This window comes from Eubalaena glacialis, chromosome 4 (assembly GCF_028564815.1).
Source record: "Eubalaena glacialis isolate mEubGla1 chromosome 4, mEubGla1.1.hap2.+ XY, whole genome shotgun sequence".
NCBI lineage: Eukaryota > Metazoa > Chordata > Mammalia > Artiodactyla > Balaenidae > Eubalaena > Eubalaena glacialis.
In genome coordinates, this window is record NC_083719.1 from 35,780,712 (window position 1) to 35,808,211 (window position 27,500).

Below are 27,500 nucleotides of genomic sequence, written 5' to 3' on the forward strand. Positions count from 1 at the left end.
TCCAGTCAGCTAAGAAATGGCGAATCCAGGGACTTCCCCGGAATTGGCAGTCCAGTGGTTAAGACTTCGCCTTCCAACGCAGGGGGTGCAGGTTCAATCCCTGGTCGGGGAGCTAAGATCCCACATGCCTCGCAGCCAAAAAACCAAAAACATAAAACAGAAGCAATATTGTAACAAATTCAATAAAGACTTTTAAAAAAATGGTCTACATCAAAAAACTCTTAAAAAAAAAAAAAGAAATGGCAAATCCAAGGCTCAATCCAGGTCTTCAAACACATGGAAAAAGTACAGTTGAATTCCTGCCTCACAATTACACCAGAAGAAATTTCAGATAGGTCAAAAATTTTAGTGTTAAAAATGGGCTGTCCTAGTCTGAAGCTCTCCCCTCGCTTCTTGGACGTCCACACCATGCGCTCTGCTCAGCTCCCAGCAGCCTCCATCTCCACTGCCTCTCCTTGCTCTACACCTTCTCTGTGCACCCGTTAGCCCTCAGGGAGCCTGGGAGCCTGGGCACCCAGCCTGGCATGGTGCTACTCATTGAGAAAGCGGCATTGCTCTGCGGCTCAAAGGTCTGGACTGCACTCAGATGAACCAGCTGCAGTGGCAACTTTGCCCCAGGCCTGGTAGTGCTGGGCTTCCCACGCAACCAGTTCCAGGCATCAGGAGAACACCAAGTACCAAGAGAGCCTGAATTCCCTCAAGCTCATCAGAGATGGTCACGCTTTTCCAGAAGTGTGTGATGAATGGCACGCAGATGCACCTGCTTTTCGCCTTCCTGTGGAAGACCTTGCCCTAGCCCGCGACAACCGCTGCTTTCAACAGATTCCAAGCTCATCACCTGGGTTCTGTGTGCTGCAACGATGTTGCCTGGAAGTTAGAGAAGTTCCCCAAAGGTGCGTCTGTGCCCAGCATGGAAGCCCTGCTGTCCCAGGAGCCCAGCTGTGCCTAGGGCTCCCCTCCTACCTCTGCTGCTTGCCAATCACAGTGCTGCCCTCTGTGGGGGTCTCATCCATGAGGTATTTCCTCTACACCTGCGTGCAGAAGCCACCTGATAACCAGGAAGATCCCCCTAGACGGATGCTAGTCCTGTCCCTCCCAGCCTTCCCTTTGCCAGACCGAGGGTCCTTACTAATAAAGAGTTGGGCATCAGAAAAAGAAAAAAAGAAGAAGAAGAAGCTGTATACATGTAATTCCTCACTATGTTAACTGAGAGGGCATAAAATCAGTAGGAACAAACGAACCTAGCACCAAGATCTTGTTTTCTGATACTGTCTTATAATAAAAGGAACCAGGGCTCCTTGAAGAAATGGTTGATTCTAAGACTGGGGCAAGAAATATATAAGATGAGCCTAAAGCATCTTGTAGTACCAGAAAATAAGCAAGTGCTCAAAAAGAAAAAAAACTCCACAATGATAGGGGTATGTTAAAGGGATAAAGGACCCAAGTGAAAAAGTTCTCAATGACCAAAGCTGGAACAATTTGAGCAACAAAATAGATAAAGTACTATTGGATTATAACTCAAAGTATATAATAAATATCCATGAGTACATAGTGATAAAAATAAATGATTAAATAAATAAATGGGGGTGAAGAGATAAATCTCTGCAGAATTCCAAATAACTTATGTAAGTGACTTGACCTCAAGGAAGTATATCATAACACCCCATTCATGAGGTGTGGGCTGTGTACAGTGACTTTCTTCACTGTAGGGAAACATACAGAATGGAAAAGGAGGTGGTGGAGAGTAACTATATAGTGGAGAAATCTGACATACACGACCTAAGGCAAGTAATCGAGGTCAGCTGGGTGTAATGTTGATAGTATGTACCTTTGCTATGATGTGATGAAAATGGCACTTTACCTCTATGTTCTTCCCCCCCATAACCTCATCTAATCATGAGATAAGCATCAGACAGATTCACATAGAGGGACATGCTACAAAATACCTGGCCAGTACTCTGCAAAACTGTTAAGGTCATCAAAAACAAGAAAACTCTGAGAAACTATCACAGCAAAGAGGACCCAAGGAAGACATGACATCTAAGTGTAATGTGGTACTGTGGATGGAATCGTAGAACAGAAAAAGGACATTAGGTAAAAATTAAGAAAATCAGAATAAAGCATAGATTTTAGTTAATAATAGTGTATCAACATTGGTTCATTAATTATAGCAAACATACTGTACTAAAGTAAGATGTTAGTAACAGGGGAAACCAGGTATAGAATATCTGGCAACTCTCTGTAATATCTTCCCAATTTTTCTGTACATCTAAAACTGTTCTAAAAAATAAAGTTAATTAAAGGTCAAAAAATGAAGCCACAAAAAAAAAAAAACTGGAAGAGAATATAGGGGTTTTTGTTTTTATGCTTTTAAGAACTGAGAAAGCCTTTCCAAGAGTGACATCTATCAGTGGATATCTGGTTAAATAAATTATGGTATATTTATTTAACAAAATACTATGTAACTGATAAAAAAATGAAGTACCTTTATATGATATAACATAATCTCCCACACATAGTAAATGAAAACAACAATGTACACAACAGTATATTATCATTTTTATAAAAATATATCTTAATGCACACACAAACACCCTCTCCCCTATATATTTGTATATCTCTGGAAAGATAAACAATGTCCCGGTAACAGTGCTTGCTTTGAGGGGAGGGAAACTGGTTAGTTTTGGGGCAGAGATTGGCGAGATAGTCACTTTTCACTAAACTTGTGTTTCATGTGTATGTATTACTTGAAAAACATAATCAAATACTTCTTTAAAATCCAGTTATACTTATTCTAAATCTAATGGCCTTTTTGCTGAATAATACGCAGTAGAAGTGAAAGAACAAGTGAGAATGATATCTTAGAAAGCAAAATGTGTACTAATTCACTTAGAGAGGAAGAACAAACTACATATAATGATTGGACTTGTTCAACAATAAAGAATGATATCTTGATATTTTATTTTCTTCACCTGATACCAGATAAACAATGTCTTTGCCAGCTCAAGATGGTATAATATTGATACTGAGGATCATATACTATTAAAAAAAAACCTTTTCATACATAATTGTATTTAATATTTCCAACTGCTTTATGAAATAGATATTAATGCCCAAATTGCTTGTTAATGATAGAGCCTAAATGTGACCTCAAAATAATCACTGATTTACTAAATTATACAGTATAAGCAGTAGCTTAATATTCTGAGCTCTAGTTTTTAAGAATTGGATAAGATAGTATACTTCAAATTACACTGTAAAGTCCAACAGAAATGATAATGCAGGTAAAGATTTGCAAAAAGAATTAAAAGCTATTATTCTAAAATAATGAATGGTATTCTATTGATACCTTTTGAAGAATTCCTTATTGAGCCAGTTTCCTTTGTTTTTAAAAAAAAAAAGTGTGTTGAGAGAGCCACCTTGTGTTCTAAATTTGAAAATACACATTTGGGAACATTCAGTATACTTTCAGTTTCAGGGGTCTGTTTTCAATTTGCTGATTACTGAGGTACCATATTTCATAAATGCTGGATTCATGCTTTTAAAGGCACAAAGACAATTGATGGCAGGATCTATGCCTCCATTTTTAATTGTAGCAGCTAATACAGTACCATACATGAAGTAGGTAATGTCAGTTGTCACTTAACCATCATTCTATTACTGGGAAACGGCAAGAGAAAAAAAATGGAGGACGGTGGGAACTTTGTCTGAGTTGGTGGTGGGGAAGGTGGAGGGGGAATGGGGAGGAGTAGAACCTTATACTTGCATAAAGATTTTAACTTCTACAAAATACTTTCATTTCTATTAGTGTAGTTGAAAAAAGTACATGGAGACTGAGTGCGGGACCTCTAACTGAAAGGTGAAGTTTTGAATTCTCCCCTCACAGTACTGGTTCTTTCACTTAGTTAATAAATACAAAAACTATTGAACACCTATGAAATAGTTACCACTTTAGAAGCAAGGAATATCAAAATAAATATCCTTACCTGAAAGAGTTCACTATCTAGAGGGAGAAACCACAAATAACTAAAATGTAATGTGAACAATGGAGAAAAGCAATATATACAAATTGTTATGGGTCAGAGAGGAGAGAAATAGTAACAACAATAACAATGTTGCATATTTGTAAGTGATTTTAGAAAGTATATTTTTTCATTTGTTTGTCAGAACAGTCTAATATATGAGAATAGTAGCTTACCCAGAGTGTCATAGCTACAAAGTAAAGAAAACTCTAATCTGGTTCCTCTGATTCCAAATTTCATGGTTTCATCAGCATATCCTACAATTCCTGAGGAAGTACTGAATTAAGAGCACAGGATTTGAAATGCAAAAAACCTATGTTCAAAACTAGACCTTCCATATACTGTGGAATCTTTGTTAAGTAACCAGACCTCTATGGGTGACTTCCTCCCTTTGCAAAATCACAATAATTATACCAACTTCTCAGTATCAGTTTGAATACTGATTATGATGTTTATAAGGTACTTAGTGTAATGCCTGGCAGGGTGAACATTCAATAATAGTACTTTATTATACCTAGACAACTTTTATTGTTAGACACAAATGTGGTATTTAATATTTAACCGTCAAAACAGATACCCAAGTAAAATGGAAACTAGTCAGTGTGTCACACTAAGGCATAGTGCCTGAATATCGGCCGTGGGCCTCTAAAACAGAAAGAAAGAGCATAAGGTTCAATATTTATCAGCTGTTAAGCCAAGCACATAAGAATGAAATTGCCCTAATCTTTCTTTTTAAAAATATTGTTATTCTTTATGAAGTTTTCATCATTATATATTTAGCTAGTATAATTATAAACTTAAACTAGTACAACCTGGGTTTCTCAAATTTATAGTAAAAATGTGATAGCAATAACTATCACAGAGTCTGTCTCTGGCTCTGTTCTTGCCCTCTTTCCAGGGCCTCCCACCTACTCAAATTACTCTGAAGAAGTGGTCTTGCGCTGGTCTTCTTGGTGGTAGTAAAGTAGTTAGAATCATTGACTTTGGTGCTGGACTGCTGGAGTTCATGTTGTAGCTCTACCATCTACTATTTTTAACTTTGGATAATTTGCTAAACTTCTCCATATGGATTTCCTCATTATGTAAAATGAGGCAAATACTAGGACCAATGTCAAAGGGTTAAGAGGATTAAATGATTTAATATTTGCAAAGCACTTTGAATATCAATACAATATTATTTTCACACCACAGTTTCTCCACTTATTCCTTTCTTACTATGATATTGCCTGTCAATCAATCAATCACTTAACAATTATTTATGGAAAGACTATTATGGACCACAACTGTTCTAAGTATTAGGGAGAAATAGTAAACAAAAAAGAAAATAGTCCCTGCTATCCTGGAGCTTACAGCCAAGTGGATTAAAGTTACAGAAGTTTCCACCACTGTTGCTACCATCAGCTGTTGCTGGTGATAACCAAGGGTATACTGAAAGCTTATATGCACATGTCAGGGCACTAATGCTTGCAAAGGAGGTTCCATCTCCCATTATGCAAGAAGACATTGGCACCAAAGTTGCTGATGCCTTGTAACTCAGCACATTGAGTTTTTACTCCTTTTATTGCTACTCCCTTGCCCTAGGACTCAGGCAAAGAGGACAGGTTAGAGGACAGTGAGAAAGAAAAGCATTATCTTCTCCCAAATGACACCATCTCATCAGCTCTCTCTATTTTTGAACAGAACGTAATGTTCCTTGACTCTCTTTCCTTAGAATGTTCTTTTATGGAAAATTCACTTGGATACAAACCTCATAGTTCTCCAGACATGTCCAAATGTGCCTTACTTCCAGGGCAGATGTTACTAAGTCACATAGTGGGGGATCCCTACTATACTGGGTTTATCGTGCCTTAGAAAACTCATTACTAAATCCTGGAGTGCATTTGACTTAAAGAATGATTAAAAAGTATTTATTATATAATTTATTTTGAGATATCTGGTTGATTTATTAAGTCTCATAATTGTCAATTAAATATTATTTTAAGTATCTCAACTTTGAGATAATAATTCCAAAATGAAAGCAAATAATATTCAAATAAATGTATCTTTTATGTTTTAGAATGTGCTACTCTTCATAATATGATAAAAGGGCTGCAACAGACCATTGAATATCAACATAATTTGAAAGGTAAGTTAGAAAAAAAAGTAAAATCTAAAAAAATATGATATATTTAAGCACCTTTAAGAATAGAGAGTTTTCATAAACAAAACAAAAAGACAGCCCTCAGAATGGGAAGAAATATTTGCAAATGAAGCAACTGACAAAGGATTAATCTTCAAAATATACAAGCAACTCATGCAGCTCAATATCAAAAAAACAAACAACCCAATCCAAAAATGGGCAGAAGACCTAAATAGAATTTCTCCAAAGAAGATATACAGATTGCCAACAAACACATGAAAGAACGCTCAACATCACTAATCATTAGAGAAATGCAAATCAAAACTACAATGAGGTATCACCTCAAACCAGTCAGAATGGCCGTCATCAAAAAATCTACAAACAATAAATGCTAGAGAGGGTGTGGAGAAAAGGGAACCCTTTGCACTGTTGGTGGGAATGTAAATTGATACAGCCACTATGGAGAACAGTATGGAGGTTCCTTAAAAAACTAAAAACAGAACTACCATACGACCCAGCAATCCCACTACTGGGCATATACCCTGAGAAAACCATAATTCAAAAAGAGTCATGTACCACAATGTTCACTGCAGCTCTATTTACAATAGCCAGGACATGGAAGCAACCTAAGTGTCCATTGACAGATGAATGGATAAAGAAGACGTGACACATACATACAATGGAATATTACTCAGCCATAAAAAGAAACAAAATTGAGTTATTTGCAGTGAGGTGGATGGACCTAGAGTCTGTCATACAGAGTGAAGTAAATCAGAAAGAGAAAAACAAATACCATATGCTAACACATATATAGGGAATCTAAAAAAAAAAATGGTTCTGAAGAACCTAGGGGCAGGACAGGAATAAAGACAGAGACGTAGAGAATGGACTTGAGGACGTGGGGAGGGGGAAGGGTAAGCTGGGATGAAGTGAGAGAGTGGCATGGACTTATATATACTACCAAATGTAAAATAGATAGCTAGTGGGAAGCAGCCGCATAGCACAGGGAGATCAGCTTGGTGCTTTGTGACCACCTAGAGGGGTGGGATAGGGAGGGTGGGAGGGAGATGCAAGAGGGAGGAGATATGGGGATATATGTATATGTATAGCTGATTCACTTTGTTATGAAGCAGAAACTAACACACCATTGTGAAGCAATTATACTCCAATAAAGATGTTAAAAAAAAAAAAAAAAAAAGAATAGAGAGTTTTTACATCTCTGACAGTAAATTTCTCTTAATCTGGTCTTGTTAAGTTCATCAGCTAAGGGCAGGACTCCTTACTACTTAATAATACTTCCTAAATTATTGTGAAATAAGAAATGTCATGCTGAACAGAACAATTCAGTCATATCCTGACAAGGACATCAGGGTTTTATAATTGATTATAATAATTCTATTACTTTTGAAAGGTTAGAAGTATATTTATTCTCAGTAGTATTCTTGGTCTAATAACCCTGTGTTCAGTTTTGAAGGATGGGTATTACTAGTAATCACATGATGAGTATTCTATTCAAACTTCAGTGATAGTTTAGTTTACATTTTAATTTTTGTCATAAGCTAAGGCTATGTTTGTGTAAATGAAGCCAACACATTCAGCTTATCTTATTTTTGTTAGTCATGCTAACCCAGTCAATAGGCCTACCATTTACAAAATGAAGCAACCTAGTGTTTTGTCCTGTTCTGATTTAGCTACAGTGCAGTGTTAGTGGGATTTTCCTCTGCTATATTGGAGTTTAGACTAAATTGCCTCCAAGGTCTCTTCCAACATAAAACTCACATCAAACAGGAATTTTCATCTTAGTCCTCTGCTTTTATCACAAAGAAACAACTTTACATATGTAGGTGAGATACAGTGGTGATCTTATATGCTATTTATTTGATTTGACGTGTTATTCCTTATAGTTGTTATAATATTCTAATTGAGATGTATCTATTTTTAAGAATTATTATTAGTTCTTACTTTTTCCCCATTGCTTTCCCTTAAAATATTTCCTCAAGTGTTGATGAAACAAATATAGAAATTGTATAAGAAGACTTCACACTTACATTGTCAAACAGCATCTGCGGTACATAAAGGACTCATTTCCATATTAATACATCACTAAAGCTGTTCTGGAGATCAAGAAGGGTGATAGATAGGGAACCATACCATCTCCAATATCTTTTCTTTTGGTTAATTCCTGCAGACGTCTGATCGCCATTTGTCCATTAGATTTTCACTTTACTTGGTTCTAGCGTTCTGCACATTTTTTCCCAGCATTTGATCCCCATCCCACACCTGGTTTGGGCTTTCATTTGTCCATCTCAATGCTGATGGCTCAAAACAACTTTTCCCTTCTCTGACTAAATACAACGCCTACCTGCACTTTTTAAAAACTGTGTATGTTCAAAATCCTTTACAGGATTCAAATGGTATTTAATGCTTTCCAGTATTTTGTTCAAATAAAACATCTATCAGAAATTAATGTTAAATACTTTGAAGTCCCAGAAAGTCAATTATAATTCAATAATGAATATGTTAAATGTTATTTCTTTGTAAGGGGAAATCAAATATCAACCAATGGTCAAGAGCACCATCTTTTCACGGATATGGTAGTACAAATTTTTTAATAACCCATTTCTGAAAATAGATATTCTATGGTGTCTCTCAGGAAGAAATAGCGATTCATTGATTTCATTTTTCCAGTGTTTCTACAGGCCTTGGTTTGGGCAAAGTGATAGATGTGAACTACCTGTCTTTCTTCTGTTTCATCCATTTGATTGTCAAGATTGTATGGTTAATTTGCTTATCTAGGCTACAGTGGTTACAAATGTCTGCCTCCCCAGAAAGTATTTCCTCTTCTTAATAAAAACCTGATTTTTTTTTTTCTGACATCCATTCTTCATCCACACAATCATATGCCTCAGTGGAAGCTAATTACACCCCAACTCCAACAGAGGGCTTCTGGAATAATTTTCCTCTCTTCCAAAAAAATGTTTTCTTCTAGTTGTTGATAAGTCTGCATATAATGCCTGAAATTGTTGCAGACTCTTTGCTTTCAGCTTGAAAATTATGACAGCTTGAGGATAGCAGGAAGAAAAGACTAAAAAGACATGGTTTCTTGACAGCATTATTGAACTGGTGAATCAATTACCCTCTAGGCTTAAGAGTTTCTTCTACCACTGTAAGAGAAACGATACCTCCCTTTACTCTCATCCATCAATCTTTTCAGTAGGGACTTATGGGCTGTGTAAAAGATGATCCATTGACATGCAGAAAGAAAACAATGAAATTCCTATTTACATTTATTTTTATCTAAAAATCAAGGCAAATAATTTGATGAAAATTTAATAGTGGAATGTTATTCCTTACTCTTTTTTTTTTCACCCGAAACTAATAGAATATTTTATTTTTATTTATTTATTATTATTATTCCTTACTCTTTCTGTATGTCAGTTATGCATCATTTATAATGCACAAGATTCCTCTTCTCCCAAGGAGAGTGGGAGTTCTAAAACTAAACAGTTGCATCTTTATTTTTTCTCCAGTCTCAGTGTATTGACATGTAGTACGGTTTACATGTACCTGGTTAAGAGGGTTTATATATTATATTAGCTACTTACGATCAAACTAATCCTTTCAAAATAGACTGTAGCTTTAAGAAATAAAACACATTTGACAATAATACTAATAACACAAACGCAAGTCAAGAATAAGAAAGTAGCAGAGCTGTTACTTGCTACCCTTGTACAAGTTCATCAGACATATTAAAAAGTTAAAAATTATGAAAATCTATCATACCTGATGAAATGTCAGCCAATGGTGGCCAAGTAACTGCCTTTGGGAGAAAATTAATCTATAGCAAGACTGTTTTCAAATGAATATTTGGAAATGGTTCTATCATTAAGTGATTTGGGAGCCGAAAGTGTGTCAACTTTAAGTATTCTCACCTGCATATTAAATTTGGCATAGAAATGCTAAATTCAATAAAAATTTTTCAATGATTCTCAGTGATTTTGAACCCTTTCGTTAAATGTTTGTTTGGTTTTTTGTTTTTAAAAATCTTTAGAGAGGCTTATAAAAACAATTAACACCAAAGAAGATGGATTTTGACAAAATTTCAAAAACAATCACTTTTGCATAATTGGTGTTTGGGATTGAAAAACGAATACAGTAGTTCCTCCATCTCTGCAGGCCCTGCATCCATGGGTTCAACCAACCTAGATAGAAAATACTTGAAAAAAAAATTCAGAAAGTTCCAAAAAGCAAAACTTGAATTTGCCAAGGGCTAGTAGCTATTTACATAGCATTTACATTGTATTTATAATTATTTACATAGCGTTTACATTGTATTAGGCATTATAAGTAATCTAGAGATAAAAAATATACAGAAGGATATGCATAGGTTATATGCAAATATTATGCCATTTTATATAAGAGATTTGAGTATCCATGAATTTTGGTACCCACAGGGAGTCCTGGAACCAATCCCTCAAGGATACTCAGGGATGACTGTATTGTGATTTAGTAAGTGCAGCCAGTGATGAGTTTGTTCCATTAAAACCAAGTATCAAAACAATCTGAATATTAAAACCAGACTTTGAAGAGTTAAATCAACATTGTAAAAACTGTTGATGCATTTTCAGTTCCATTGTTTCACTAAAATGTAAACAATAATAATGATTCAATAATTTTAAAGTTTTATAACAGTACTTTAAATAATATTAGAATAAATTAACATTTTTCCTCTTTAGTTCACCTTTTTTACTTTTATTTTATCTGTTTTAAGAATTATATACAATTAGAAAATAGTATATATATATACACATATATATAATTTATAAATAACTAAACATGGATTGGGATGTACACGCTCTTTTTTTTTTATAAATTTTATTTATTATTATTATTTTTTTTTTTTTGGCTGCATTGGGTCTTCGTTGCTGCACGCGGGCTTTCTCTAGTTGTGGTGAGCAGGGCTACTCTTTGTTGCAGTGCACGAGCTTCTCATTGCAGTGGCTTCTCTTGCTGCAGAGCACAGGCTCTAGGCGAGCAGGCTTCGGTAGTTGTGGCACACAGGCTCAGTAGTTGTGGCTCGCGGGCTCTAGAGCGTAGGCTCAGTAATTGTGGTACATGGGCTTAGTTGCTCCGCGGTATGTGGGATCTTCCTGGACCAGGGCTCGAACCCGTGTGCCCTGCATTGGCAGGCAGATTCTTAACCACTGCACCACCAGGGAAGCCCATGCTCGTTATTTTTATTAAGAGGGCATACAATTATAAGAGTTTGGAGACTATTAGTTTAGAACACTTCATCTGTTTGTCACTACTTTTTAGATTTTGTTATTTATGTTGGCCAGTCTATTCCCTCCTAACATCCTACCAGTTATACATGACATAGTGGTTGGTCCCTCTTACCAAGGTATTAAACCTTTTATGGCAATACCATTGGAATTTCATAGCTTAAGGGAAAACGTGAGCCTCTCACTCTCATGAGTGATTAGATGATCAAGTTAAATATATTTTCTGAGATGTTCTCATTGTCAAGGACCAAAGAAGCTCTTCCTTTTATTACTGCTAACCTGACACCAAGAAAGAAAGTCATGAAACAATATTTAGTGAATTGCATCTGATATGCTGTCTATCAGGGTGGAGAGAGGCAAGGGCCCATCATGCAGGTTATGCACGAGTGTTGGCAGCCCTTTATACTATGGACTTTTTTTTCTTGTTGCTTGATTACCCTATCCTCTACTCCTCAACTTTAGTCTTTATACCTCAAAGAATGAATTCATCCTATCTTTGAAGTAATACGTGTTTGGAGTTCAGGATATGAACATAGAAAGAGAGTATGATTCATCACAATATATCAAATGATAGGAATATTTCTTATATTATTGTATATTATTCTATATACTGGTTTAGGAAAGAAACTTCAGTAACTCATTATATGAAAGATGGTGACATTATGCCTTTTGATTTATGACCAGTGACTACTAATACCAGGGCAAAAAGAAAAAAAAGACTTGGAGATTTTTCTCCATTAGAGGAGAATTATCACCATATAACCAGTCCCAGATCAACTGAATTTCAGGAATTTAAACACATGGGCGGTAAAAAAAGAGAAAAGAGAGAGACACATGAAATCAGCTGCAAGTATGGAGCACCTCCAAATTCAGTAGAATTTAAACTTATTTTTGCCAGTTTTCTCTAGATAATTTCTTACAACTTAATATTGCTTTTTTCCTATCTAAACTGAGTCTGAATAACTTGAATTTATTTAGGACCTTATACTCTAACAGGGTAAGTTTTAAGGAAGACATTGTTATGTACAGTGCAACTTTACTATACAAAATTGTACTAAACAAAATGATTTAGTCAAAACTTATCATTGATCAGAATGTTTAAAAAGGGGCAATAGCACATATTTAGTGCTATTCTATAAGAGAATTATCTGAGAAAGTAGGCTAATCCATGATCAGCTACTTCTTAAGAAAAAAGTATTGCTTAAATTAAAAGTAGTTTGAAAAGTGTAGAAATATTTCTTTCAACATAATTGTGAAAAATACATCCGTGGAAAGAATGAAATAGATTCTAGAAATAGACCCCAATATTTGCTAGTGTAATGTATGACACAAGGAGTATTTCAGTTTATTGGAAAAAGAACGGCATTTTAAAGTATGGTACTGGCCTAACTAGCTTACCATCTGGAAAGCTTTCCCACCACATCAAAAATAAATTCCAGATGGATTAAAAAAAAACTTTAGTGTAAAAACAACAATAAAAACTTAAAAGAAAATCCAGGAAAAATGTACAACCTGGAGCTGAGGGATATCATCTTAACCAATCTGGGAACCTCAGATACTATATAAAGAAAAAAAAGACCAGCAGACTTTCTTAACATCAATGCAACAAAAGCACAGACAACAATGTAAAAAGAACTTTGCATGTTATTTGTCACACAAAAGTCAAAAAGCCAATAATTTATTTCAAAAAGTGTTTTCAAATACCAATGTAGTTTATATCTGCAATACAGAGAGCTCTACAAATTGATCAGCAGAGATAAAGAGAATTTTTAAATGGGCAAAAGATATGAATAAAAATATGGAAATGTGTATGTGTGTGCATATGTATGATCCAGAGGTTAAGAACATGGAGAAAAACACAGAAGGATACACAATTACACCAGAGGTGTGGAGACAATGGGAAAAAAAGAGGGAGAAGAAGAAGGCAGAAAGAAAGAGAATGGAAGAGTTCCCTAAAAGTATCTCAGCATGTATGATACGACCCTATTTATGTAAAATTATTAAAATGTATGTACAAAAATGCAAAGAAAAATTATAGACTTGAAGGAATGTCCATTTTTAAGAAATAAGTTTTTTTGCGAAGTAATATATATGGTACAATTTTATACTGTTAAAAACAAATAAAACCAGTACAAATGTGTGGTATGTTTATATATAATTGTATAAACTGGGAGAAAAATAGAGAAGGGATACAGACCAGGCTGTTAACATTGATAGCTTCAGTGAGGTGAGTGGATAGGATAGGTGTATAGAGATGATTAGCTTCCCTTTACAGTTGCTTCACTTACTAAAAGAAGCAAGCATGCTTTTATAAATTGGAAAACATCGAATACCTTTTCTTTTATTTTTCAGTGATGGATACTTCAGCAATTCCAATAGATACAAGAGATATTTGTTGCCTAGTTAGTACAATCTCTTTATACTGAATGGTGAGACACTAGAGGCTTTCCCACTAAGATTAGGAACAAGGCAAGGAAACCCTTTCTTACCACTCCTTTTCACCATTGTGTTGGAAGTTCTAGCTAATACACTAAGACAAGAAAAGGAAATAAAAGGCATACAGATTGGGAAGGAAGAAATAAAACATTTTTCAAAAATGACATCATTATCTACATGGAAAATCTAAAATATTCAACAAAAAAACTTCTAGAACTAAGTGATTATAGCAAGGTTGTGCTATACAAGATTAATAAACAAAAGTCAATTGTTTTCCTATATACTAGCAATGAACAAGTGGAATTTGAAATTTAAAACACAATACTTGGGGCTTCCCTGGTGGTGCAGTGGTTAAGAATCTGCCTGCCAGTGCAGGGGACATGGTTCGAGCCCTGGTCTGGACAGATCCCACATACCGCGGAGCAACTAAGCCCGTGCACCGCAACTACTGAGCCTGCGCTCTAGAGGCTCTGAGCCACAACTACTGAAGCCTGCACGCCTAGAGCCCATGCTCTGCAATAAGAGAAGCCACCGCAATGAGAAGCCCACACACCACAACAAAGAGCAACCCCCACTCGCCGCAACTAGAGAAAGCCCGCGCACAGCAATGAAGACCCAACACAGCCAAAAATAAATAAATAAAATAAATAAATTTTTTTAATTAAAAAATAAAAATAAAAAAATAAAACACAATACTACTTACATTAGCACCTCCCAAAATGAAATACTTAGGTATAAATCTAACAAAATATGTATAAGATATATATAAGAAAAACTACAAAGCTTTGATACAGTAAGTCAAAGAAGAACTAAATAAATAAAGAGATAGTCCATGTTCATGGATAGGAAGATTCAATATTGTCAAGATGTCAGTTCTTTCCAACTTGTTCTATAGATTCAAAGTGATCCCAATCAATATCCCAGCAAGTTACTTTGTGAATATGACAAACAGAGTATGAATAATACAGAACTTGGAATTATTGTTATCCAGGTCTAATGTCTCATTCAGCCCTGTCACTGATCCCAGTTGGGCACTGAACTCAAGTCCTGACCTCTATCTCACACTGATTTCCAGTTCCAGTCCTGGCTCCAGTCCTACTTCTGGCCTAATTTTAGCTCTGAACACCTTTAATGTCTGGCTCAGGTAGAGATCCTGGCTCTATTTTGAACTCTCACCATGCACTATACCAGGGTTGGCTCTTTCCTGATCTAAGTATATCTGATTTTCCTAAAAACACCTAGAGGTTTACAAGAGTGAATACAGAAAACTGTGAAGCACCACTCCTTCTCCATCATCCTTCATCAAGAGAAACATTTTGGTTATATACAAAAAATGTCAATTATGATAGGTGTGAAACAGTAGGACAAATTAAAGATGCACAACTACATTTTAATTAATTTCATTTTTTCTTATTTAAGTTCTACATGGAAAGGCATTATATAAATACAACTGTGGTTCTTAATAATGTTGCTGAAAGATAAAACCTCCCTTTCTTTCTAGCTTAGGATATCACTCATCTTCTCTTTTGACAGTAGTTTTGTTTCCCTCACCCATTCTGCAATACAAACTATACTAATCCTCAAATACAGATCAATCCAACCATACACTGTTTTACTTGCATTGCTACAGCTACTGAAGGCTATTGGTGAAAAATCATACACTGCAGACTCCTTTTAATTTTTGAGTCCCAGTATCACTTATACCCTTAATTTATCTTGGCTTTTTAAATTTTCATCCTTTAAGCCCCCAACTTTAAATGTTTCTTTCTCTTTCAACCTACTTTACTTTCTATATCACAGAAAAAATGAAAGCTGTCAGGTATAAACTAGCTCATTTCCTGTCATCTACCACCCCTTCTTCCCACTGCACTTCCTCCAATGTATTCATACACAGGCATATCCTTACTTCCTTCCTCATTAGCTTAGAAAAAAGAAAATCCTTCTTCTTATCCAAAGTTTATTTCTCCGCATGGGTTTAACTCTCATCTCTCTTCACCTCTCTCTTCTGGGATGTTGCATCTTCAGTTGTCTCTTCTTTTCTCTCTTTCATTTCCCTCTTTCTATTGGCCATTCTTCTCAGCACTTAAACAACTCAGATCTCTCCCATCTTTTCAACAAACAAGACAAAGTTTTCTTGACTTTGAGCTTATTCCCTCCAATTACCCTCACTCTTTCCTTTTACAATCGAATCTCACGGGAATAGTCTGCACTCACTATCTCCATTTCCTTACCTCCACCTAGTCTTCAACTTAGAACAATTGAACATCTCCCAAAGTTTTCAGATTCAAAGGTCTTTCATTTTATCTTTTTACTGCATTTACTGCCATTGATTATAACCCCCTTAAACTCTCTTTTCTTAGTAACACCCTCACCTGCGTCTCTGGACACTTCTTAGTCTTCTTTATAGGATAGTCTTCCTTTGGCCACCTCCAAATGTTTCTCAGCCTACGAGAAATATTCTCCTGGATACCTCAAGCATTTCAAATTTGGCGTGGTAAAGATCTAGATTCATCACTTAACTCCTAAAAATCTTCCCCTTTTAATTTTTCCCAAACCAATGAACAGTTTTTAACCACTCAAATCAGAAACCTAGAAGGCAAACGTTCCCTTTTCTCTTTTGCCTCTGCTATCCAATCAGTCACTAAGTCTCCTGTTAATTCTGTCATCTAAATAGTTATCTTTATTTTCCTTTTGTCTCCTACTGCCAGTGACCTAATTTAGGCTTCTGTTATTTCTTACTTGATCTATTGTTACTGATATCCATTCCTCTGGGGTCAACCCCCACCCCCCATTCATCCTCTACACCGCTGGATAATCTTTTTAACATGTAACTAATCATTTCACTTCATTGTTCAAAATTCTTTGATGATTCTGTAACCTATAAAATAAAATTCAAAGTTATTCATATAGAATATGTCTACCTCCTATTAGGCTACATCTCCAACCTATTTAACACATTCTCCTTACAATTTACACGCCAACAATACTGTATTTGAATTGTAATTTTCCCAAATGTGCTATATTCACTCAAGCCCAAAGTCTTCTGTGCAGTTTTCTGTATCTGGAACGCATTCCTCCAACTTATCATTTAAGTCTCAGCTCAAGTGGTTCCTCTTCTACAAATCCTTTCCTGACTTCAAGCTGACCTAAGCTTTTCTTCCACAGCTCCCCGCCATATTTCAGACACACTGCCATTACAGAGCAATTATCATAGCATATCATAACTATTTACACATCTGTCTCACCACTAGGCTGTAAGTTCTTTGAGGAGCAATAATTTTTTTCTTTCAACATTCCCAATGTCATGCACAGAGCCTGGTGTGTAGTTGATGTTGTATGCATGTGTTGAATACATACATGAATGGAAACTTGAAAGTTAAACATATTCCCATATTAATTTAAAAGTTCTATATATTAGGATATTCTTTGATGTTTTTTACACAGGTGAAAATGAACAACTAAAAAGAAATGCTGATCTTATAAAAGAAAAGTTAAAAACTCATGAACAGGTGAGTTTGTGTGTCTTCATATTGAATCAGATCCCTGTGGAGCACTGTCTTCCCAAATTAGAAAAAAAAAGTGGTTTTTTTCATTAATAAAGACAGCCAAAAGTTTTAGAGTAAATATATATGGAAGTGCCAGAATTTTTAATAGATAAATTTTTTTTAGAAAATACAAGTTTTGAGGACCCTTGGCTTTTTACAGACTATAATGCACCAACATATCACTTGTGTTACTTTTTCTTTCTAACAGAAAAGGATGAAATAATTTTGCCATATATTTTAAAATTATGTTAATAGACTTTGTACTGTAGAATATACTCAATTAGCACTTTAAAACTTTTTTATAATAAAGTGAATGAGTCTTCAATATTTATGATTTGAGTAATTTATTGCAATTTTATTGTACCATCTAAATGAAGAGAGCATTTTATGTGGATCACCAATTAATTTTCTCCCAAGGGCCAACATACCCTCTGCTACGTTTTCTCCTCTCCTATAAGAACAGTGCCATGATGGCAATTATAGAACATAAAACACAGTACCTAGAACATAAAAGGTCCTCAGTAAATGTAAGTTCCCACCCCTCTGCCCTTTGGGAAGTTTATTATGCTAATTTTTTCTCATCTCCTAAGAGCCAATATGTCAAACTCTGGCAGACCTAAGATTTCCAAAACTCAACTTGGATCTATATCCAGCTTAGAACTTCAACTTGAAGGATCATCTCTATTTCAATCTGGTTCTTCACTTGAGGAGCCTTTGAAGAAATACAGGCTAATTGTGTAACCCTTCCAGGGCTTCTGGGTAATACTCAGGAGTAATGAATGGCATCTGACTGTGCTCTTGGAAAATTTAGCTTCTCATCACCAATTTTGAAATAATTTAAATATCTCTGGATTATATCCCATCCTTTATTTTTCCTTTCCTCTGTTTCCTTTATTTTTCCATCATTTTCATATCTTGCCTCTAGAGTTCAACAATAAATGTGAAGTCAGGGTGTAACTGGGACAGAGCGAAAGGGGGAAAATTTTTGCCTCTTTTCTCTTCTAAAATGTCAAGTCATAGAATACTGCTTTATCTAGAATACTATGAATTTTCAGAGGGATGGGAATTACAGAGAAAACGCCGTGATCCAAGATTCTGAACTTATTAATCGCTGTCCAAAGCAAACTAAAGATTACCTCAATCCAATGAAAATTCTCTAGTACAAAACCTCCAGGCACATCCAAAACATATGGAGAACCACTCCCTAGAAACAAACTTAGGAGTTACTTAACGGCCATATTTATGGAATATGTTAAGAATTATTAAGTTTTATAAGAACAAAAATATAACCAGAAGCTGTCCCTTGGAATTTAAAGTTCCCAGAAAGCAAATGAAAAGAAGGCAACCAAGAATAACTTGTTGGAACTTTGTCCTCTTAAAAAGAGGAAAGGATCAGACTCCTTGGGGCTGGCACAGGCTAAACTAGGGGAGAAGAACCTAATGAGATACAGCCTGGCCCCAGCCCAGACATTTAGGATAGCCTTATGCCTCGAGGCTGCAGTGAAAATCCTGGGTCTTACCAAATTAATGGCAACATTTCAGGTGGCAAAGTCAATGGGGAAAAGATACATAGATTTGTCTCTTGTGGTTTCCCAGGGCAGTAACTGCTTAATGCAACCATCTGAGTCAGGAGCAGTTTATGAAAGGCACTCTATAGTTGCCGATCTAGAAATCTAGATACAAACATAGGAAAAATAGCAGTTCATGAGATTCACCCCTTTAGTCACCTGCCCAGCTTTAATCAAAGGCAATGGTTGGATATGTTCAGCCATTCCTGCAAGTTGCCTGGCAAAAAAAAGTAGCCCAAGTAGGACTCCTGACTATATCCCCTTGAATTTTTGATAATCTAGAGGAGCTATTCACTGGGTCTAGGCTAAGAACCTCTGACTTAATTCTTATTTGCACTCTCATTCATTCAAAATATATATATCAAGGGATATACACTAGGAGTTAGGAATACAACAGTGAGTAAAAACAAAGTCCCTGCTTTTACGGTGTTCAGAGATTTTTCTGGGCCTCTTGCCTTGATCATTGTCTCTTTCTTACTATCCCACCTCACTTTTGTTCTTCCTGCTTTCCTTTTCTCCTGCCTGTGAGTGGTTTCTTTATGTAGAAACATACCTCTGGAAAAATTGTAAATTTTATCTTTGGAGGATTTCTCTCTCAACACCTCTCTCAATACCACTCTCCGTATTAGCATAGTAAATCACTTCTATGCTTCAACAACCTAAGAAACTAACCTCAGGAGGCTGTTGAGCACTTCTCAAACCCCAAATTCATCCTTCTTTAGCCTCGCCATAAAACTAACCCTTACCATAGGTAATGCTTAACCTCCTGCTGGGAATTAGGAATGTTTATATAATTTTCAGAAACAGAAATTCAGCCCACATTCAAAGGGATTCATCCTACATTAGGGTAAGCTCGCAGGCTATCAAACAGTGCCTAAAGTTGGCTTTAAAATATAGCTTTGGCGCTTTTTTCACATATTTTAATGCTGTCACGGCATTTATTCATACAATTAAACAAAATATTTTGAGCATCTATGATATGCTCTGAATATAGTGATGAGAATTCAGAGGCAAAGATAAAAAATCATTGTCTCTAGATGGTCTCTATCTACTTGGACCAGAAATTGGTCCTTCTCAAAGCTGAGCATTCAAACAATGAACAATATCTTTCCCCTCTAGATATGATTATATACCAAAAATTAATATAAACTTTGAAAATTTCATCTTTCTAATTAATCAAAAGTTGTCTACACATACTCAAATTGAAGGATGAATGTATATTTTAATCTTTAGGAATATAAGAATAGTATTGCCAAACTTATGAGTGAAATGAAAATCAAAGAGGAGGGACATAAGACAGAAATAACAAAACTTTATCAAGATATGCAGAAAAAAGGTAAGTTTTTTATTTTTAATTTACTGAATTCTAAGATACCATAAAACAATTTACACAGATATATAAACTCTTTTCAGTAATTGCCAGTATTCTGAATAAACATTGCCTTGACACATTTGAATTTAGTTTTTGTTCCTTTCTATATATTTATGTGATATAAATTATAGCATTTAGGGGCTTCCCTGGTGGCGCAGTGGTTGAGAATCCGCCTGCCAATGCAGGGGACACGGGTTCGAGCCCTGGTTTGGGAAGATCCCACATGCCACGGAGCAACTAGGCCCGTGAGCCACAACTACTGAGCCTGCGCGTCTGGAGCCCGTGCTCCACAACAAGAGAGGCCGCGACTGTGAGAGGCACGCGCACCGCGATGAAGAGTGGCCCCCGCACGCCGCAACTAGAGAAAGCCCTCACACAGAAATGAAGACCCAACACAGCCAAAATTAATTAATTAATTTTAAAAAAAATATGAAAGTGCTCTGTAAGCCATACCAGTGACATCATTAAAAAAAAAAAATTATAGCATTTAGAAATTGGACTCATGGAGTTTGCACTTAACATTATTTAATGTGAAATAGTTAATATCATTGTAAAATTAATATAAGATGTATAGTTAACTTTGATATTTATATACTCAGCATATTGAATATAATTTCACTAATGAAATATTCTTCCTTCAGCAAAGTCTCATGAACTTATGTTGAGAGTTAACTGGTAGGTATTAAAAACTTTCTTAATGAGCCTAGATGCACATCATATGCAAAAATTAACTTGAAATGGATAAGTCTGAATGTAAACCTACATCTATAAGACGAGTAGAAGAAAGCATGGAAGGTAATCTTTGTGACCCTGAGTTAGCCACAATTTCTTAGAAAGAAACAAAAAGTACAAAAAATAAAGGAAAAAAGTTCTAAATTGAACTTCCTCGAAACTATTAACTTCTGTCCTTCAACGCTGTTAAGAAAATGAAAAGACAGGCCACAGACAGGGAGATAATACTTACAAATGCATAGCTGATAAAGGACTTATGTCCAAAATCTATGAAGAACTCTTATAACTCAATAATAAGAAGTCAAACAACCCAGTAAGGAAATGGGCAAAATATTTGGACACTTCCCCAGAGAAATACGGATGAAAAGTAAGCACATGAAAACACGTTCAACATAATTGGTTAGTAGGGAAATGCAAATTAAAACCACAATGAGATACCACATTGCACCTTTTAGAACTGCTAAAATCTTTTTTAAAACTATCAATACCAAGAGTTGGTGAGGATGTGGAGCTATTGGAACCCTCATACATTACTAGTGGGACTACAAAATTATACAGTCATTTTAGAAAAGAGTTTTGCAGTTTCTTTGGGTTCTCTGAGAAGCAGATGCCTAGACAGAATTAGACGTTCAAGAGGTTTGTTAAGGCAAACATTTGTGAGGGTAGATAGGGAGGGAACTGGGGGAGACGGGGTTAGCTGTGGGTTTATGATACAGGTCTAACCTCTGTGAAGAAGAGAAGAAAGGAAGGTGTGTTGGGCAAGAGAAGTCTTAGACTGTGACACACTTATAAGAAAGTTTCAGCAAAGTTGGGCCAAATTTGCCCATCAACCAAGTTCTGCAACTCTCAGGAACAAGTCTGCCTTAGTGTCCCTGCCAAGTTCAGTCACTGGCTAGGAGCAGCTCTTGGGAATCATGACCTCAGCATAAACATGGTCATGAAGACAATGAGCCAATTATGTTCCCTGAAGTTGGAGATCTGAAAGATGCATTTTCGTGGCCACAACTGTCCCCTTCTTATACTACACATACCTACTTCTCCATAGGAGTTCAGGTAGCAGGTTCTCCGTGGTTCTTGTGGATGTTTCTTCCTCAGGAGAAACCTAGAAGAGGGATTGTTGAAATGTTCTTCCTCCTAGGGACCTAACCGTGTCTTTTCAGCCAGCAGGTTCTAGACCAAAAACGTGGTTCAGACTGGGGAACTGAGCAAAGGATCATAATTTTTAGCTGGGGCATGTACCCTCAGCCTCCTGTTCCTCCATTTGGATTCTTTTGTACTAGGTGTTAGGCAGCTTGGCTGCTCATCCATTAACTAACTCTACAACTCTCGAAAATCAAGCCCCTTTGGCCGCTCTCTGACCTTCCTGCTCATTATGATAATTGTGGCCTCCTGGTTTTTGGCAGTTAAGCACCATCATCTGGCTTCTACAACTTGGTGGGGGAGGGGGGACACCATCCCCATAGATATTAATGAGCCCAACTGTATACCCACCTCTTCTGTCAGCCCTAGCTTGCAGATGAGAGCGACCATTGAACTTCTTGGTGGTGCTGGTTTTTCTCTCACCAGCACATTCCTTGTGGTCCTGGTTAATAGTGTGTCTTCTGGGCCCTCCTAAGGAACATAATCTTTTGCTGAGTTATCTTGCCTCACATAACATATCCACTCAAGCATGCCAACTTTCGAGAGCCTCCTTATGCCTTTCTCTACTATCTGCCAGGGCATCTCAGGTATTCCCACTTCACTCAGCTTTGGCCAGTGCTTTCTCTAGAGGTCTAAGGCTACTCTAACAGAGTTTGTCCCATATCCTAGGTCCTTGCTAGGGTATTATGTCCCCTGTCCCCAAAGAGTATCTTCAAGTCAATGAATTCTTGCTTACCTAGTCTTACCTTCCGTCTTCTTCTATCCAGCACCCTCAAAGTCCATTCTCAAGGGTATTCACATGGCTCTTTCCAATACAACCTAGCTAATTCTTGCAGCTCTCTGGGGTATAATCACTTTCTCCCCTTATCAGTCCCAGCACTCCCCCAACCAGGTTATACTCAGCTTTAACCCTAGTTATTGGCCTAGCAGCCAAAAGAGGAGGTAGGGGCATCTTCTGAGAGGAGCCTCTGCAGCATCTTTCGTCAGCTAGGTTAGTGCTAGTTCTTAATAGGAAAAAGTAGATCTGCAATTTCTGAGCATTTAGGGGAGTTGTCAAAGCCAGCATCCTCACAGGTGTTTATCCAGATGTTCCTGTCCTATTTTTCAGGATCTTAGGTGTTCCCAACTAGGACCCTGATTTAGCATAGCAGACCTGTTTTGGCTGAACATTTCAACATCTCTGGAGTTCTGCAACTTTAATGATTAGATTTTCTGTTGCTCAGCTCTACCTGCTCTTCCACTAGAGTTGGTGAGAGCCTGTTTGTAAGCTACCAAAGAGTCCCTCTGGCTCTCATACCTATTCTTTTTGTTTTGTATTGTTCGTTTTCCTTTTCTTTTTTTTTTTTTGGAATTTTATTTTTTTTATACAGCAGGTTCTTATTAGTTACCTATTATATACATATTAGTGTATACATGTCAATCCCAACCTCCCAATTCATCACAGCACCACCATCCCCCACCCTCCACCATTGGTGTCCATACGTTTGTTCTCTACATCTGTGTCTCTATTTCTGCCTTGCAAACCCATTCATCTGTACCATTTCTCTAGATCCACATATATGCATTAATATACGATATTTGTTTTTCTCTTTCTGACTTACTTTACTCTTTATGACAGTCTCTAGGTCCATCCACATCTCTGCAAATGCCCCAATTTCGTTCCTTTTTATGGCTGAGTAATATTCCATTTGTATATATGTACCACAACTTCTTTATCCATTCGTCTGTTGATGGGCATTTAGGTTGCTTCCATGACCTGGCTATTGTAAATAGTGCTGCAATGAACACTGGGGTGCATGTGTCTTTTTGAATTATGGTTTTCTCTGGGTATATGCCCAGTAGTGGGATTGCTGGGTCATATGGTAATTCTACTTTCAGTTTTTTAAGGAACCTCCATACTGTTCTCCATAGTGGCTGTATCAATTTACATTCCCACCAACAGTGCAAGAGGGTTCCCTTTTCTCCACACCCCCTCCAGCATTTGTTGTTTGTAGATTTTCTGATGATGCCCATTCTAACCAGTGTGAGGTGATACCTCATTGTAGTTATGATTTGCGTTTCTCTAACAATTAGCCACACCTATTCTTTAAATCTTTAAATTCTTGTTAACAGCTGTTTCTCATTATCCCTCAGTAGGATGTCAATTTAATTTAGCAGTAACTCTCCAACTCTACTGTCTTTGTGGGCATCATTTCCCTCTATCTTTCAAATGCCTGAACTATTCATTACACCTGCAAGGCATTCACCTCCACCAGGACATTTCCCCCAGATTACTTCTGGTAAAATCTTCAGCAATCAGACCCCCGTTATGTACTAGGAACCACCAGTACTCCATATACCACTAATCATGGCTTCCTCATTTCTTACAAAGCAGTAAGTGCCCCATCATACCTGTTTTCTTGTGCTAGCTCAGGTCCTCCAAGGAGCCGACAAGATGGCCGTAGACAGTCAAAGAAATTTATTGGACAAAATTCTTATGAAGGGAAATGGTGAGGGAGCCAGAAAAAGCTGATGTAGTTCTAGAGTCATCCTGTAATTTGAGGCCTTCTATAACTAGGAACCCAGGATTTGTGTCCCTCTTTAACCATTAAATCCCCTATTTATTCTCTAGGCATTTAGAGAATATTATTCTCTAGATATTTAAGAGTACAGATTAGTTTATTCATTCAAAAGCATTCAATGGGCAACCTTTGCATCGCAAGCATTTTTCAGGGGCTTGTTAAAAATATGTAAAAGCTACCCTGCATGTAAACAGTTTCTAAAATACATGTTTTTATTAATAAATTCCACTTTCTTGTAGATTGTTTAAAATACAAAAAAAAAATTTTAAGATTTTTGAAATGGTAAGATGAATTTATGTTTTTATGTAGTTGAATTAAGTGAAGAAAAGAATAAAGAACTGATAGAGAAAAAGGAGGTGGAAATTTCAGAGTTAAATGCAAAGTTAAGAACTCAAGAAAAGGAAAAACAAAATGAAATAATCAAACTACAGCTAGAGGTAAGTGTTTAAGGCTCTGCTAAATTTGAGGATGCATCCCTTAGTCTAGGCCATACTTTGGTTATTTGTCATCAGAGTGAGATAAATTTCAGGATGAGAAACAACCCTGTGAGAGGGCTTCACACATGCTCATTCTTCATCCATCACATGCAATGCTTAAACCTTGTACAATACAACTGTTAGCTACACTGCCTTTCAGCACTTGGCCTCAAGGTGGGACTCTTCAGTCATTCAAAAGGTCCTGGTTTCCAGAGAGGGTATTTTCCTCTGACAGCAGACACAGATAACTCATATTACCTGCATTTTACAGCTGAGTCTATGCAGCCTTTTAGGACTACCATTCTAGCTGTGGGGAGAGTGCTTCTAATCCTTAACATTACTCTCTCCTCAGCAGAAATTGTGGAACCCTGGTGAACTAACTGGAAATTTCTTTTTCTTTATTTAAAATAAAAAGAGACTAATTTGTTCCTAATAAATATGTAGAAATATAGAGGCAGACAAGCCAGATTTTTTTAAAGGGACTTTAAATAGGGCATCTCAAAGGCTGAGGTTCCGGTTCTTGGGTCAAAAGCCTTTTCAGTTGGTTGTTTAATCAGATGTCAGAATCTCAAAGACATTGATATTTTGACAATATATTTGCCATTTACATTTTTGTCTAGATCCTTCTAATCTCCCTTTCCATCATTCTTCCCTCAGCTTGACTCCCACTTTACCTTACGTTGTTAGAATTCACCTACTTAGTTAAGATAACCTAGTTTTCATGTTCTTTAAAGTTTGGTATCCTGAGGTGCTTGGTGAGTTACAGTGTTGAAGATTCTATAATTATTGAGCAAAAGGGGACTGATGTTGACTTTCGAGGCTCTTTGCTGCTGTTCCTGCCTCCTGGTCAAGTGTACCCACAAACCACAGTGAGGGATGGATGGCCAACTGAGATACAATAGACTGTGTTTCAAGATTGGCTATCACCTTCTAATCCACTGATTGGGAATGTGCATTTTGTTTGCCATCCTGGCCCTGTCACTGGTCTAGCCCAAGTTTGTTGTTTGATATACAGAACTCTTTGCTATTTATCTTCATTATAACTATCCATTTCTCTCCCCAAACCAGAACACAATCTCACAGAGTTTATTCTTAGTTCACAGTGAGGCTACACTAAAGTCAACCTGAAGGAAAAATTGTAATGGAAGATTTTGCACAAAATATGACTGTAACAATGGCCCATGAGAATGTTTTTAACCCAATTCACTTTAATGCCAAACCAGCAAGAGTTCAAACTAAATCAATAAAATCATATCCAAATTCTACTATTTAGCCTCAAAGTTTCTGCAGAAGGGTATATGTTTTTCTCCCATGACTGTTGATTATACTACATATTCCTTACAAAGTACACTCATAGTAACATGAAAATATTTTTATCTATCTTTAAGTTAACTAGATTCTCAACCCTAATTTACTAGATTCTTAATCCTCCATGATAGAATCAACTGATGTCTTGAGAAAAAAATGATGCTGACCCCACCCCAGAATTTCTAAGGTAGTGTCCAGGTATTTGGTTCTTTAAAAAATCTCCCCAGGTAATTTTAAAATGCAGCCAGGGTTAATCTTGTTTGGGTATTCCTTGTTCTTTCTTAAAGACTTTTCTATCTTCTGTTATACAGTGAATACACTTGAATTACAGATATGTCTAAGGATACAATGGATTATACTTATATTTATAGAAACAGTTGTTTCTAATTGTTTAACTAGAATGTTCTCAACTTTCTTTTTAAACTTGATTCAGTTTGATGCCAAACTAGCAAGAGTTCAAACTAAATCAAAATCATATCCAGATTCTACAGTTTTGCCACACAGTATCTACAGAAGGGTATGTGAGTTTTTCTTCCACAGCTGTTGCTTAAAAAAATTAATTCTCTTAGTGTGTTTCCATAAAGGTTATATTTACTAACAACATACTTAACAGTTTTCCTTAAAATATATCACACAATCAGAAAGATCTTAGATTTTTAATAATCTTTATAAGTCTCTTTCAATTTAAACTAGTAAATCTTAGTAGTAAATTAAAACATTAGAGAAGTCCTCTGACTCTTTGGACCATCTAAGGAATTCCATAATGTACTTTGAACTAAGGCTGACTTACTGTTCTGAAGTTATTTAGGTGCTCAGCAGATTTCTTCTTGTTCAACTCCTTTATTTATGGTTTATAATTTCAAGCTATATAGGGAGAAGGGAACAAACTAAAACAAATGGTGCTAATGTGTGTTTTTGTATCCTTGTACCAGTTTTACC

The 27,500-nt window shown here is 36.4% G+C and overlaps 1 protein-coding gene and 1 long non-coding RNA gene across 2 annotated transcripts in view; one reads left to right on the plus strand and one right to left on the minus strand.

Moving 5' to 3' along the window:
• The window catches only part of LOC133090791 (uncharacterized), a 46,839-nt gene extending 22,184 nt beyond the window's left edge, over positions 1-24,655 (minus strand). The window contains exons 1-3 of the long non-coding RNA XR_009700812.1: positions 24,608-24,655; positions 22,568-22,687; positions 22,108-22,178 (exon numbers count right to left, since the gene is read on the minus strand). This is a non-coding gene — a long non-coding RNA (uncharacterized LOC133090791). The remainder of the gene's footprint in view (positions 1-22,107; positions 22,179-22,567; positions 22,688-24,607) is intronic.
• The window catches only part of CCDC152 (coiled-coil domain containing 152), a 29,966-nt gene that overhangs the window by 2,147 nt on the left and 319 nt on the right, over positions 1-27,500 (plus strand). The window contains exons 3-6 of the mRNA XM_061189232.1: positions 17,304-17,368; positions 20,206-20,308; positions 25,087-25,214; positions 26,995-27,078. Coding sequence (XP_061045215.1) covers positions 17,304-17,368; positions 20,206-20,308; positions 25,087-25,214; positions 26,995-27,078 — 380 coding nt within the window. The remainder of the gene's footprint in view (positions 1-17,303; positions 17,369-20,205; positions 20,309-25,086; positions 25,215-26,994; positions 27,079-27,500) is intronic.